Source organism: Haliaeetus albicilla, chromosome Z, assembly GCF_947461875.1.
Source record: "Haliaeetus albicilla chromosome Z, bHalAlb1.1, whole genome shotgun sequence".
Classification (NCBI taxonomy): Eukaryota; Metazoa; Chordata; class Aves; order Accipitriformes; family Accipitridae; genus Haliaeetus; species Haliaeetus albicilla.
Genome location: NC_091516.1, coordinates 23,073,525 through 23,088,097, shown reverse-complemented (window position 1 = coordinate 23,088,097; position 14,573 = coordinate 23,073,525). Strand labels below are relative to the sequence as shown.

Here is a 14,573-nt window from a genome sequence, read left to right as displayed (position 1 = left end):
TGAAAAGACTGAGAATTTCATTTATGGTACAGAATTTGGCTGAAGTGCAGTTCAGGCAAAAGCAACTGGTGTGAAAACAAAACTCCACGGAGTGGAGTTCTGCATGCTTAATGGATAACCTATAGAATGCCTGTTATCACTGCCTTGCTTCAAACTGACATAAATAAGATTAGTTAAAATGAGTCCAGAAAACAAAGCATATATCAATTATTTTTTGCTTTCAGAAGCAAGATCTCAGGATACTTATTATAGATTTGAGAGCTATATTTGGGGAAAAAAGGATTAAAATTAATTTCCTCCATACATTTTAGCATTTGATAAACCCATTCTGGCTGCCTTGACACATAGTCCAAAATGCCTAGTGGCATCATTGGAGGATGTAAATAGAGCAACTTCTCAGGCATCAGAAAAAAAACCCTCAAGGGAAACAGCATTCAGCAAAATTGCACTTTTGCAGCTGTTTGGCACTTCTTTAATGATCTATTCTCCTTGTATCTCATTTCCACACTAAACTTTTTGTTGGGTTCCACTCAAGCGTGGCATGCACAATTTAAGTGTGCCAAAAAGCAGGTCAGTTCTGTTACAACTTTTTTTTTTTTTTCCCAACGAAAGCTGACTCAGTGCCACACACGGGGCCTAACTCTATCCCCTTCGCTTCAATAACAATTACTTTACCCTGTAGGTCTCAGAGGATAGCCCAAGGGAATGAAGCTCTAAATAAAAGGCCAGATTCTCTGCAAGAGGTAATGACATGACTTCCTACAATAAAATTGAAAAGGGAGCATTGAAATTGACAGAGACTGAAGAGAAAGTGCTTCTACTGGAAACCACAGTGGATGGGCATAACAACAATTGCCATGAAAATTATTACAAAGTGTAAGAGTTTAAAAAATAACATTGATCTTCTAGAAACTGATACATTAAGACCAATGTGTTTGTTGTTATGATCAAGTAGCAGAAAGCATCCTGAGAATTTTATAGCAAAGGAGCTACCCGCAGCCTTGACTACTCAGAAATATCTCCAGACCATGCAAGCAAATTACCACTTAACAAAATTAAAGAAATGCAGATTTTTATAGGCCAATAATGTTTACATGCAAAGACCATTCTCACTGTCTGTTGCACAAAGTCAAGCATACCTGCATGCAAAATGTAAAGGAAAAACAATCGCTGCCGTGAAGAACTTGCACTTCAAGCTACAGCTATGGGGAAAATGCTACCAATACCTTGTACCCCCTCCCATCTTCTTACACAGTCTTGATACAAACAGAACATTTCAGTCTGTCAGGAAGGAAGAGAATCTTCAAGTAAATGGTTTTGGCGAGGAAGAAATGGAAACTGAAAGAAGTTTCAGGCTGGTACCCTTCCTTCAACTTTCCCTTGCAGTGTATATTCTAGACAGGGATGAATGAAAGAGGGACAGGTAGTCACTGAATATCAAGTCCACGTTAAAGTGCCTCAGTTGTGAGCATGAAAATCTGCTTTGAGTGAGCACAATAAATTACCACTGATGAGAGGAACTAAACAGCAGCAGCCACAACGGAAAAGTCAGGATGCAGTTTTATTTTAAAAAGTGGCAGTGTCCCATCACACATTCAGTCTTGAGGAGAAATGAGGGTAAAACTTCTCAACAAAACCCAGGTGAAATGTCAAGTGAAAGTACAAGTTGCCTTTATCTGGATGATGTTGCTTTTGGTCTGTTGGAGGGACACCTTGGAAAAAAAGATGTACAAAAGCTGAAGTAAAGAATTCTGGTTTCCTAATCAAATTCATAGAAGTAAAATCAATTTTTAAAAGCATATTCTTTCTTATTTTCAAGGGACTCCTACATATGATAGGATATCCTATATAAGCAAACCAATTTTTATAAATAGGTGTTACCTAAACACTAAGTCTTAACTGTCTGAAATCTAATGGATTAATTATAGATGTATGTGTAATAGAACAATTTAAGGAGGAGAGAGGAGCAGACAAGATATTAATCTATCAAGCTACTAAGTAGGAAAATCTGAAGCAACTGCACATGGAAGGTAAATGTGAGATCTGAAAAACTCTTCTGTTCTTCTGAAATGCTGTCCACAAATTAACCAACATAAGTAACTTAACTCCACTATTTGCCAACATAGTAGAAACAATGTGTCTACTGAAAATTAAAATACAGTTTTTCATTGGTTTTAAAGAGTAGCCTATTAACTAAGACCAATTTCAATTACTTTTAGTAAAGAAATATGCTTTACAGTCACATAGATGCTACTGAGACTTCTATTAATCTTTTTAGAAACTCATGAAAAAATACAAATTTAATTTTAACCTGTGTAGAAAAAGTCTGCCACTGACTCCAACAGAAGAAAATTATCACCCCACAAAATCTGGGTTCAGTATAGACATTTCCTTAAATATTTTGACTAGAGCTATGAAGGGATATAGATTATTCCTTTCTGGCCACAAGCAGCAGCTTTTCAATTTTAGATTAAAACATTTTCAAACTGAATTAGATAAAATATTTTACATATGCTTAGAAGGAGGAAATGTGTCCATTTTGCATTTTCTGTGCAAAAAGATGAAGACAATCTATGTTGTAGTTGCCATTTATTAGGAGAGACCAAGTTCCCTTCTGGCAGGTTTAGTCGATATGACAACTGTGATTATGTAGCTTATCCATAAACAACCATTACTGAGTCGTAATCTTCGTATCAGATTTTAGGTGAATACTCAAGTCTAATGGAGCCCAGGGGCTAGAAAACTGCACAAAGTTTTGTGATATAGTTACTTCATTTCCTTTGCTTTTCTTATGAAGTGTTCATGGTAGCACTGCATTTTAATTCAACATAAATATTTCATCCTACATAAAGCAACATTTTGTAGCTTTGTAATGAAACCCTGAAGTATACCTGTTAGGTTGGATAGTAACCCAATTTTTTCATTTTGGCTTCTCATCGAACATCAGTTATGCACACAAATTCATGATGCCAGCACAGGAAAAAGCACCAGTCAGTCTCTACAGAGAAAGTAATGATCTAGAAAAGGTGAACTGCATTCCTCAGGTAAATGGACATACCCTTAATCTAATATCCACTGCCACATATAGGATGGACAGGTATTCTGCCTTCATTCTGCCTAAATTCAGATGTTAGTGAGATAACTAGTCTGCTTCATACATTCTTGAATGTTATCAAAATTTGTATTTAAAAAAACCCAACATTCAAATGGCTAGATTTCCAATCAGACTTGCTTTCAAGACGTGATTTATGTCATGAAAATGTTTTATTAGAAATTCCAGGGACAACAGTTCTTGTTCCAAAATCTGAAGAGTCAAAGGAAATTTAAAGACCACAGTATACCTACTACTGACCTGCCCAATGAGCATAAACATTAGCATCCCTCTTTCCAAAGCAAAAGTCAGAGAATATTGGCAATGTCTGCCAAAAGTGGTACTGACACTGAGCTTGACAATTTGCTATCCTTAAGCTTAGTATGAAATAAATAAAATATTTTCCTCCTAAAGTTTGCTTTTAACCATCATAATCTGAGAAAGAAGAACGAATAAAATGATCCCTGTCATCTCTGAATATCTAGTTCTACTAACAATGGATGTACAGGTGAGGAAAACCCTTGCTGGGAAAAACTGATTCTGTTTGTCTATCTTTTTGCCGTTTGTTATATAGATGGCAGATTACCTCAACTCAGAAAGGTATAAATCCCAATCAACACATGCTAAAAACTGGTGAATGAGTGAGACTCCACTTCACTGAAGTCTGGGCCTCTTCTATGCAAGAGGTCAACAAGCTAAGTGAGAAAGCTGTTCACCTGAAACAGCTTGAAAAACAAAGAGAAGAAGACACTAACTTTTCTATTGGCAGAGCTCTGGTTGTCCTCATTCAGACCTACAATTCAAGGATGTATTGTTACCTGATGAGCTTTTTTAGATAATGTTTTGGAAGACATTGATTTTCTGCTTTGTCTTCAGCAAATGCACCAAGTGTCTTTTCATTAAATGGAAACTTGTCATCAGATTGCAGAATAGGGTTTGAATTATTAGGTTGGGAACCTGGCAAGTAAGGAACAGGCTGTTATGGTCTATTCCCCTGTCTAGCCAACAGTCAACAATTAGATCCAATTCCTTAGAAGCATAAAAGATAAAGTAACTTTCTGAATTCTGTTTGTAAAACTGGATGCTTATAGCAACACTGAAAGGAGAAAACTAAGGAGGATAGGCACTGGTGAGATGAGTTTGCCTAGACAGCATAAAGTATTCTTCAACAATAGGATCAGAAATAAAATACCCTATATCATAGGGTATCCTAATTAGATTGAGAAAGCCCTTTTTAGTCTTTCTTTTTTACTGGATTTGGTAATGACTGCAGGCACTGCAACATTATGTGCTTGAGTGGTGACCTTAATGGTGGATCAACAAAAGCATCTGGTTCTTATCCAAGCATCCCAGGCTATTCTAACTTATAAACACCGTAGAAGACAGCATTTTCCAAACTACATCTAGTTACTACTTCCTTATCCATTTTTCAGAGCTGGACCACTACTTGCAGTTAGGTCATTTATGAGCAATTGTCTGTATGGATGTTGGTAACACAGAGAAATTGCTTCCAGAGCTTACCAAATCTAGAAACTATAGATGATTTCTGCTGTTTTTCACCTTCTTGTAGCTCAGAAATGAGGAAAGTAACCTGAAAAGAAACAACTACCAATGGAATGGCAGAGAATGGGAGATGATTTTGACAGACAATGCCAAAGCATGACTAGTATAAAGAAGGTAAACTAAGAATATGTATTAATATTAACATATTAACATTAAATGAAGTAGCAGAAACCATTTTCGAAACATAGAAAATAGTTTTTCAGAAAGCACGTAGTTAAGCTGAAAAAGCCCTTTCCACAAGTCATGTGAATGCTTAACTTTACATGGGTTCAAAAAGCAATGGAACAATAAATGGCTGTTGAATACAAAAATATGAATTTTGTTTCAGGAGGTCCTTGAACTAAAATGGTGGAGGCTGTGAGAAATTCTGGAGACATTTTAGCCCTGTTTCTTATACTCTTTTCTTTTTTTTACTGTCCTCTGTCCAACCTGTTTTTAAGCAGGGACAAACAGATTTACTGCTATTCTATGTGCCCTCTAGGCATTAAATGTTTACTCAGTCCCACAGTATATTTCCCAAAGGAGTAAAATTTGCAGCAAGTCTCATATGGAATAAATGCAGCACAAATCAAGCATCTAGGATAGTGACCTTTGCCAAGGTACAGACAAACATCACATTTTGACAAGTAGGAGATTTGCTGCTCAAAACTCAGTCCTGTGATCTTTGCAAGCATTTGTAAAAACTTCAGAATTTAAACTTCAATTTTTAATCTTTAGCTTGTGCAATATTTAAGTAATCTATAAAAAAAGTTACTTCTTTAAGAATGGGAAACTGGATGGAGATAACATCTGGCACTATATGCAGTAGCAACGGCATGATGCTTTGCTCTCTAAGCTCTCCCTTTAGTATTTGTCTGTTATGATACTATCAGGAAGAGGGAGACCTACAAATGGCTTCTGGTACTGGAGAAGAACACACAATCTGCCTCTGAACAGAGAGAAGTGAGAACTAAAATGTAGCCTTCAGGCATTAAATGGGCATTGCAAGTTTGTCCCACAGATAGAATGGGTGGCTGTTTCCTCCTGATCTTTACTTTAGAACTGCACTTTTGTCAATGAAGTCATGACGTGGAAGCAATCCAAAGGAATCTAAGTTCTATCAAGATTCCAGCAGGATAAACAAATGGTGGTCTTTCCATGGATATTATCCTTTTAAAAGCCATGAAAGACTCAATCCTTTGCAGGTATGCTTGCCAACATGCAGGCTGTGTATCCCTATTATTCAGGTTTACAAAACAGTTCCACATTCCCCCATTTTCCATTACTTTAGCACCCTCCAGCCCTCTCCATTTTCTTCCCACCCCTTAATTCCTTTTTTGCTTCTAATGGGAAGAGACCATAATGAGAGAAAAGACCATAATGAAGGGAGAGTTAAAGAAGACTATAATGAAATTGGGTACTGCAGTGGACAAGTATTCCTTAAAAATGAGTGTCCTATTTCAAGCATATTTGTCCTGGAACACCTACAGCAATAGACCTTATCAATCCTAAGAAATTATGCTTTTCACAGTCCCATATAAGTGTTGGAACTTGTGACCTTAGGATTCTAGTGCACCTATCACTAGACCATCAATCAATTCAGTAACTGAAAAATCAAGACAACAGCTTCAAAGTAGTTCATTATGATTCCTGCAAGATAACAATGTAAAAAAGAAAATTCCCAGATTAACAACATATGTGAATTTATGAGCCACAATTTACAACCCCACCCGCCAAAAAAACCCAAACCCCAAATTAATTAGTGGCAAATTGGTCGAATTTGGTAAAAAACAGGTCAACTTTTAATCCTTTCAAAACTTGTCCTCTTTGAATTTCACTTCAGTGGTATACCAGCTGGGATGCTATCCTGGTCTAGTTCTTCGGTATAGGACAACTGTGGAATTAACAGAACAGCCTGGTTTTTTACACCTAGTTTTATATTCTGAAAGATTTACTGTGTTTTTTCTTAATCCTTAAGTTGCATATTCATTGCTATATTTTCGTCTAACTGCTGTCACTTACATTGTCATGCAGAAGGGCAAATCAGGGTCAGTTTATGTAAGCGGCATCAATCTGAAAAACTTCATCAGTCTTTATTTCAAGGCATTATGCAAAGAAAGCTGACATTAAGAGAGCCTTAACTGACAGCAAATGAAATCAATCAGCAAATCACTAAGCCATAATAAACTCACTCAAGTTGTAGATAACCCTTCCTCTTCCAGGTCTTTAACTACAAGGCCTACCAAATGCGGTATCTGGGCAGAAATATCTCCCTTGATTCCATTACAAAATTCTTGCACTAATATACTGCATTATTTAATAATTTTTTTCTTGTTCTGTAAGCTATCAATAAGAATAACAAACAGATAGACATATGTTTTATAATAATGGAATACTAAGCAGTTAAGTGAAAAAAGACTAAACAAAAGATTCAGCATTTGAAGAAGTTTCTTTTTTTAGTTTACATGTAATTAAGAATAGAAAATAGTTTGGTTCTGTTTCTTGTACTAAGATATTTGTGTAATAAAGTCTATTGCCTTATTAAATCCTATTGCTCAGACTCACTTGCTCAGCGTTTCTTCTTAGTTTTCGAAATTAAAAGAACTAGTACAAAAGAAGTAAGACTCCAGACAATTCCTAATCTTTCATGGTATTCACTTAATGAATTCATTTTGTAACCCACATGACTATCAACAGTTTAACAGATATGCTTCTGAATGTGTTTATCTGTGTTACAACAGTACACACTGCAGACAATATCAAACAATACAACCACATCCAAGCTACGCAGTGGTTATCTGGTAAAATTACTCCTTTTCTGAAGATAGTGCACACAGATAATCCCATGCAGTTCTGAATGATAGGATTTCTGAAGTAAGAAAAATTGCCTAACAAACAAGGTGCTGCGAAAACAGTATTTGTTATTTTCTGTTATTGAACAATGCTTTATTTTTGTAGTTACAGCTTTTAGGTGTCTGCCCTTATTCACTGAGGCAGCTTTGGGCACGTATTGAGATCACCATGTCTCTAGAGTAATTTTTCTCATGAAAGAATAGTGACTAGAAGTCAATAAAGATGCTTCTTGTTGGGTCCTTATGCTATAAGATGCAGCAACCTGGTAACCAGCTGGAAGAAAAACCCATCCCAGGATTACAAGCAGAAGCAAAACTAAATAAATAAATTTAGTGAATTAAGATCATATTTTACACAGTTCTTATAGAGCTTCCCTGTGTATCAGCAGAGGTAATTTATAAGAGATTACCCACATGTAACAGTTATAAATGTATGAAAAAGTCTAAGTGAACAAAGGCAGATAGTTACATGATTGCTTGACAAGGTCAAGAAAGAAAATTTTCCATTAAGAAAGGTTACTGAAAGGTTAAATGATTATATACTAACTTCAGCATTCAAGATAATCAGCAGCAGATCTTAACTGAAAAGTTTTTACAAAACTAACAATGTGTATGAAAGAGCCTAGACAAGAGTTAGTAGTTTCAAAGGCATAAAGAGACAGCTTTCAGTAATTGATTAATTGGTGATTACAGATACTGACTTTGATATTTATGGTCCCACAGTGCCAAAGACTTAACAGGGTTAGGGTGCAATCAGTGTACCAGCTAACTACAAAGCCTTCTGAGAAGGGTTCTTCATGTAGTCTCTCTTCATTTATTAGAATGAAGAAAGGCAAGGGAAGAAACAAAAAAGTGAAAGGGTGGCTAAGAAAGCAAGGGAAAGAGGCTAATGATAAGGAGGGGGGGATTGAGGAAAAGAGAGCAATAAAAAGCACATAGAGGACAGGGAGGAAAAGACGGCTAAAAGAAATGCTGTGAGAAGGAGAGGAAGTTGGGAACACAGTTAACCTTCCGAAAGGAGAAAGGATGTGAAATTCAAATTACACAAGGCAAATTTTCAGTATCACTGGCATTTTGAAGATGCCTCACTTTTTATGTTTTAACTTGTGTTTTGCTAACACACATGAATGTTATGTTTTAAGGGAATTATAGTTAAATTATGCTAAAATGTCTTTAAATATTTATCACCATGATACATCTGATCTGGAGATATGATTCCAGATACCAGCAGAACACATTCAAGGAAATTAAATTAGAGTTCTTCATGTTATATCTCTTCAATCTGGTTATTCAGATTTTACTTAGTTGTTAATTATTGTTTCTCAAGCCCTGCACCAACTTTATTTTTCACAAATTGAAGTTTGCAAAAGGTCAGGGTTGCAAGAGGTACCAACCCTCTCTAATGAGTTTAAAACACTTACTTATTTATGAGTATTTCAACTCAAGGTGCAAGTGCAACGTATCATTAGATTTATAATCGCTTCTGTCTTTAAAAGGTATATTGGAAGGCAGGATCGTCGTCAGTCCAGAAGCAGCACATTTCGACACTAGCTAGGAAATCAGTCCTTTTAGAGAGGAGAATAAAAGAGGGAGAGGGCAGCCCAGGTGCTGTTGATAGCAGCTGCTGAACTCCTGGAGACCCAGTTTTACCCAACAAGAAGCAGCAGTACAATTCCAGAGAAGGCAGTATTCTGGCCGCTGTAATGAAATGGATAGTTCCTTCTGTGGGTAAAATGGTGGAAGTAAAAAGAAAACACTAGAAGTGTGTGCATGTTGGGTGCATGTATATATATAAAATCACTATTAAAACTCTCCTAAAAAGGTTTCTCCTTTCTGAAGTATTAAGAGAAAAAAACCACTATTATATGTTCTTTTAACAGCCATGCCATTAAAAAAATAAAGTGAAAGGCTCCAAAACAGAAGTACAAGATTTGAAATACTAATAATTCAGTTTTCAAGCAGCTACTCCACTATTAGTTCATCCCATTAAGTCCTCATACCAGAAGTGATTTATGTTTGAAAGACTTGCCCTATGCAGAGGATAAAATCTGATGACAGAATTATAATGCTACCTTTGAAATCACTTGCTTCCTCAATTTGATAAGAACATTGTTATTGACAAGTAAACACAGGAATGACAAAGTGTTTATTATTTTGAGAAAAATTATCAGGAGAATTATGTATATCTTTTACCTTCTAATCTATCAAGCATAAATCTAAAATTAATGAACAAGTGAAAACAAACACAAATTAAGAAGCTTCTAACACTTTAAACTACATATATGTTTGCCCAATTAATTTGAAAAAGTGGACCTACAACACAATCAGATAATGCATGACTAAATCATACGTGAATACATAATTTACATAAAATAAATGGTAAGAACCTACTCCTTCAAAAATTTATAATCATTATATGGTAACACTGAAGATATATCAGTACTTGACTGTATTACTATTACCACTACAGGCCTTTATGCTATAACTGCACTTTTCATTTCAAATTACCTCAAAACACCTGAGAAACACAAAGAAGTACATATAAACCCCATGTGGACTTCCTAAACCTGCATGAACAGATGCACACATGCTGAAGACAGAGACAGAGGAAGAGCAGGACAGAGGGAGCACGGGGCGGGGGGGGGGGGGGGGTGCGCAGGCAGAGAGAGAGGAAGAGGGGCAGCAGCAGAGGGACAGTGGGGACAGAAAGACAGAGAGAGAGACAGAGCAAGCAAGACAGACCGGAGTGGGAAAGACAGGCACAGGGAGCAGGAGAGAGGGGCAGAGACTGAGAGAGAGAGAGCGAGGCAGAGTGGCAGGCAGAGATGAACCGAGAGAAAGCACAAGCGCCCAGCAGAGAGAGCAGGCACGGCAGGGAGAGGGAGAGCAGCAGAGAACGCGTGCTCGTGCAGCAGTGTGCACACAGCAGCAAGCAAGCGTGCGGCAGAGAGTACACATGCAGTGCAGAGTGTGCACGCAGGACACAGGGAGAGACAACGTGCAGCAGAGAACGAGAGTGTGTGGCACACAGAGAGACAAAAAGAGAGGGAGACAGACACAGACAGATGAGACAAAGTGAAAACTTACCCATCTGAAACCCACCTGGAGGAGAAAAAGTACACCACAAGTGTATAGTACCTTTCAAAATTAAGGAAGAGCTTAGTAATGAAAAACATAGATAGGTTCACCTACTCAACTCCCTGGTTATAACAAACTAAAATTTTCTTAATATGCAAGGGATTTCCAACAGTCAGGTCAATCTTACATCTCAGGTGAAGGGCAGCACATAAAGAAATGCATTCTCCTAAGACCTATAAATACTGACAGATACATGTATGTCTACCCCTTTTACAGCAGAAGCCTGCCTATAGTCTCATCCTCACACCTGCTTTTTCATACACTACATAAACACATTAAATATGCACATCCTCATTAAAGTCACTCACAAAACTTGCCCATTTTGATTCCCTAATTCATATAAATCCTGTAAAACAGCAACACAAGTTCATCTGTGAATATCAGTTCTCTTCCAAACCAACATCCAGATGTAACATCACAGCCTTTAGCAACCAGATACTAGAGGAGGAAGAGGCCCACCATGCCAAATACTGACCAAAAGTCAAAAATAGGGCCAATTAATAAAATATGCAAATGGAGACTTTGAAGACAGAGGTCAGGGTAGTTCCCATGACACAGAAAATGGTTACTCTTTCCCTAATTGTACATCTGCAGGCAGCTACTATGTGTGAACATCAGTGGCTGGCTGATCACACAGCTGTATGCATGTCTTTCGGACACAGAGTGGATGTGATTCTGACAGCCACAGCTAGTTCCTTGTTGCCACTTTTTTTCACTGACACTCCCTGAATAAATCTGTTACTTCTGTGTATAGGAACACCTGGGACATTGTCCATAAAGTCAGTGCTCCTCTGCTATGTTTAAACAGCTCCTGTACCTCCTGTAAAACCAACCTGCAACAGTAGATACAGAGCATAACCTAGGTATGCAAGGCAAAGCCACTGATTTGTATGTTGTTAGCCTTTCCCTGTTCAGGAATCAAGCACTTATACACGAAGTATACATTACACATCCTATTGCTATTGCAAAGCTAGTCTGAGGTACCTAAATTTGCTTCAAGAAGTTTCTTTCATACCAGTTCTTACCCTTCTGCATCTCCAAATAGAAGAAATTCATTGTGAGAGTATACCAATGCTTAATTTTTTATGTATGAACATTTAAACCTTATCTGATTTATTGGGGGACTTTATGCATTGGTTTTTAGATCAAATTGCTTGCCATAAGCATTAATTACATATCTGATGTAAAAGTACTGGAGACAATTCAGAAGGAATCTTCTGAATGACCACTTTTTCTGTGAGCCAATAACCTCTTTCAGAAGAGAGAGTTAAGAGAACATTATCCTCTTCCTAAAGGTGTAGCACAACTCAATTTTGTATTTTATGAAGAGTTGATAACCTTTACTGGTTAACTTAAATAGTCATCTGCCAAGCAAGACTACTACAATTAGGAATTTCATGTTATTTCAGATGCTCCTTTTTACCTTATATCCTGTATTTATTGGAGGCTTCACATACAGTTCCACTTTTTGTCTTCAGTGGGAGCATTCAGGCACAGACAGAACAGCACACCTTAAATCCTGTTCTCATGTGTTTCAGGTGCTTGAAAATAATACTGTATTTTCCACTTTCAAAGTTAACTAAGTAACAAACCACAACTTTGTGACATAAGATCCTTCACAGCAATTAAATAGCAGGTCAATGTGTTTCAAAGCTACAGCAACCATATCATTTTACTTTTCAAGATACTGCACTTTTTTCATTATTTATCCATCTCAAGTGACATTTTCAAACTATTGTAGTAATTCTTGTTACAGTCCTCAAGAATTTAACAAATGCCTACAAATTAAGTCTGATTTTCACTACTTGCATGGGGCTTTAGAAGACATTCAGAGCAAGGACGTTCTTGTTGAATAACTTACATTTCAATCTATTACATAATTTTGTAATTTAAGAGCCATTACATGAAGTGCAGGCTTTGGAGAAGATACATAGAACTCTGTGTCCCAAATATTTCATTTCATTATCTAAAGGTCTATCACCAGAGTGTACAAAACATTATTTAAAAGATACACAACACTTCTTGTACAGCTTAACAATTACTTCTTTGGGGAATGAGAGAGGTTTTATTTGTGTGCTTGTTTGATTGGCCCTGTAAGCATTCATATTTGGAACATTGGATCCATTTACTAGAAAAAAACAGCCTTCTGGTTTTACAAGATAATTAACTAAGCATGTCACAAAAAACCAAAACTCTGATAGCTTAGTTCACAGTCAAGCAACTTAGGTTCATTATGCCAATCTTCTTTGCACTTGTGTCCTAGAAAGAAAGCCTGTTTTTCCCAAGAAACATTCATATAGACATAACAGCAATTTAAAAATTCCAAGACTTCCCATATTCCCAAAGACAAGGAATATAGACCCCTAACGCCACTGAGCCCATCAGGTAAATTAAGGATAGCAGATTTCATTCAAAACACCTTTTAGAGCCACTTGCTTTCCGAAAAATTTGGAAGACAGATAACCCATGCAGATGTGTACACACATACAAATATACTAGCTTTTTTCTTCCTCTCATATGATGAAAGAGTGATACACGCTGAACTAATGGATACAAAATTATTAATTACTGATTCCAGCCACCTACTATGAACTAGATGCATGAATAATATAAATAAAATAATGCAGTCTTCTGTGAGTACTCAACAGTTCTGATAGCCAGTGCTTCATCCCTCTAACACTGTCTAATTTAGGATCTTAATTTTTATGCAATTTTTTAAAAGAAACCATCAAATATCAATACATTCAGACTTAGAAAAAACCTCCTTATGTCTAACAGTTGCAGATAATAAGGCCTTCAACTGAAATGTACTTGTCACAGAGTAACTATAAAATACATGTAGTAGTAGTGGTTATAGAGACCAGGCATGCAAACAGTGCCACTGGTTTTAATAAGAAGTGTCCATAAAGTGATTACTAACTGCTTACCTCATTCAAGATTGCAGGATTGTCCTTAATATAGTTTCACATACAGTGAAATTAAAATCAATTAGCTGACTCCCAGCTATAAAAGGCAAATTTTATAATAAAATTTCTGTAATGTACTAAGAAAGTTATCAAACAGGCACTATATAACTAGAGATGAGGAGAGGACAGGGGAAAGGAAAGGCAAAAAGGAACTGCACACTGAGATGGACTGTGAATCACTGATGCTGTTTGTGTACATACAAAGTAACCACGTGTAACTGGAGCTGTAAGGTGAACAAAAAGTATGTTTACAATACTGCACCACCAGTAAGCTACCCAGTGCATACATTACTATGTGTTAGTTATACCACAAGCACTCTGTACAAATATGAAATGCAACTTGTTACACTTCTGTTTCTCTTCGTCTTCTTAGAAAGAAGGAATAGGCTGTCTCACAATCGTTCTTAGGGTAAAAAAGAATGGGAGTTGGGATGGGACAAAAAAAAGGCAGCTATCACTGAATGGGCCACCAATTTAGAAAAGCAGTATTTAAAAGCTGGTGATTTCCATGACAGCGTCTTTGAAAACATGCCACCTGTGGAACCTTTTGCACAGCCTTAAAAGTGATCATCACTGTACTGGGGAAACAATTGCAACTCTACCCTCTGCTATAGACATACAGCTGCGTTAATTAAAGTTCATGGGAATCTCAAGGTGTTACACATTACTACTTTATTATGGAAACACAATAATACCCACATAATTTAAATCTTTATCATGTTGAATCACATGCATGCAAGAGGGCCACAGTGAGAAATGTCCAGCTTAGAATCTGCCTTTCTTGAATGCTTGTTTTGTGACCCTGGTCCTGCAACTATATACTGCATCTAGAACAGAAAATCTACAATAAATTAAAATGGATTACTACAGAAATGTACACACATTATGCAATACTTGTACTGTCTGTCTTCCTTGGACTTTACATGACTAGCTTTCCTCTCTCTGATTCACACAGAAGAGCACAATGAAAGAAGTATACATACT

The 14,573-nt window shown here is 36.8% G+C and overlaps 1 protein-coding gene across 2 annotated transcripts in view; it reads right to left on the bottom strand.

Annotated features, from left to right (window-relative positions):
* The window catches only part of CCDC171 (coiled-coil domain containing 171), a 155,933-nt gene that overhangs the window by 29,068 nt on the left and 112,292 nt on the right, over positions 1-14,573 (bottom strand). Inside the window, exon 24 of one of the 2 annotated variants that reach the window (XM_069776855.1) lies at positions 14,243-14,416. The exons of the other annotated variant lie outside the window; for it this stretch is intronic. Within the exon in view, the coding sequence (XP_069632956.1) occupies positions 14,315-14,416 (102 nt within the window). The 3' untranslated portion in view covers positions 14,243-14,314. Of the gene's footprint in view, positions 1-14,242; positions 14,417-14,573 lie in introns of those variants that run through there. 2 annotated transcript variants of the gene reach the window in all.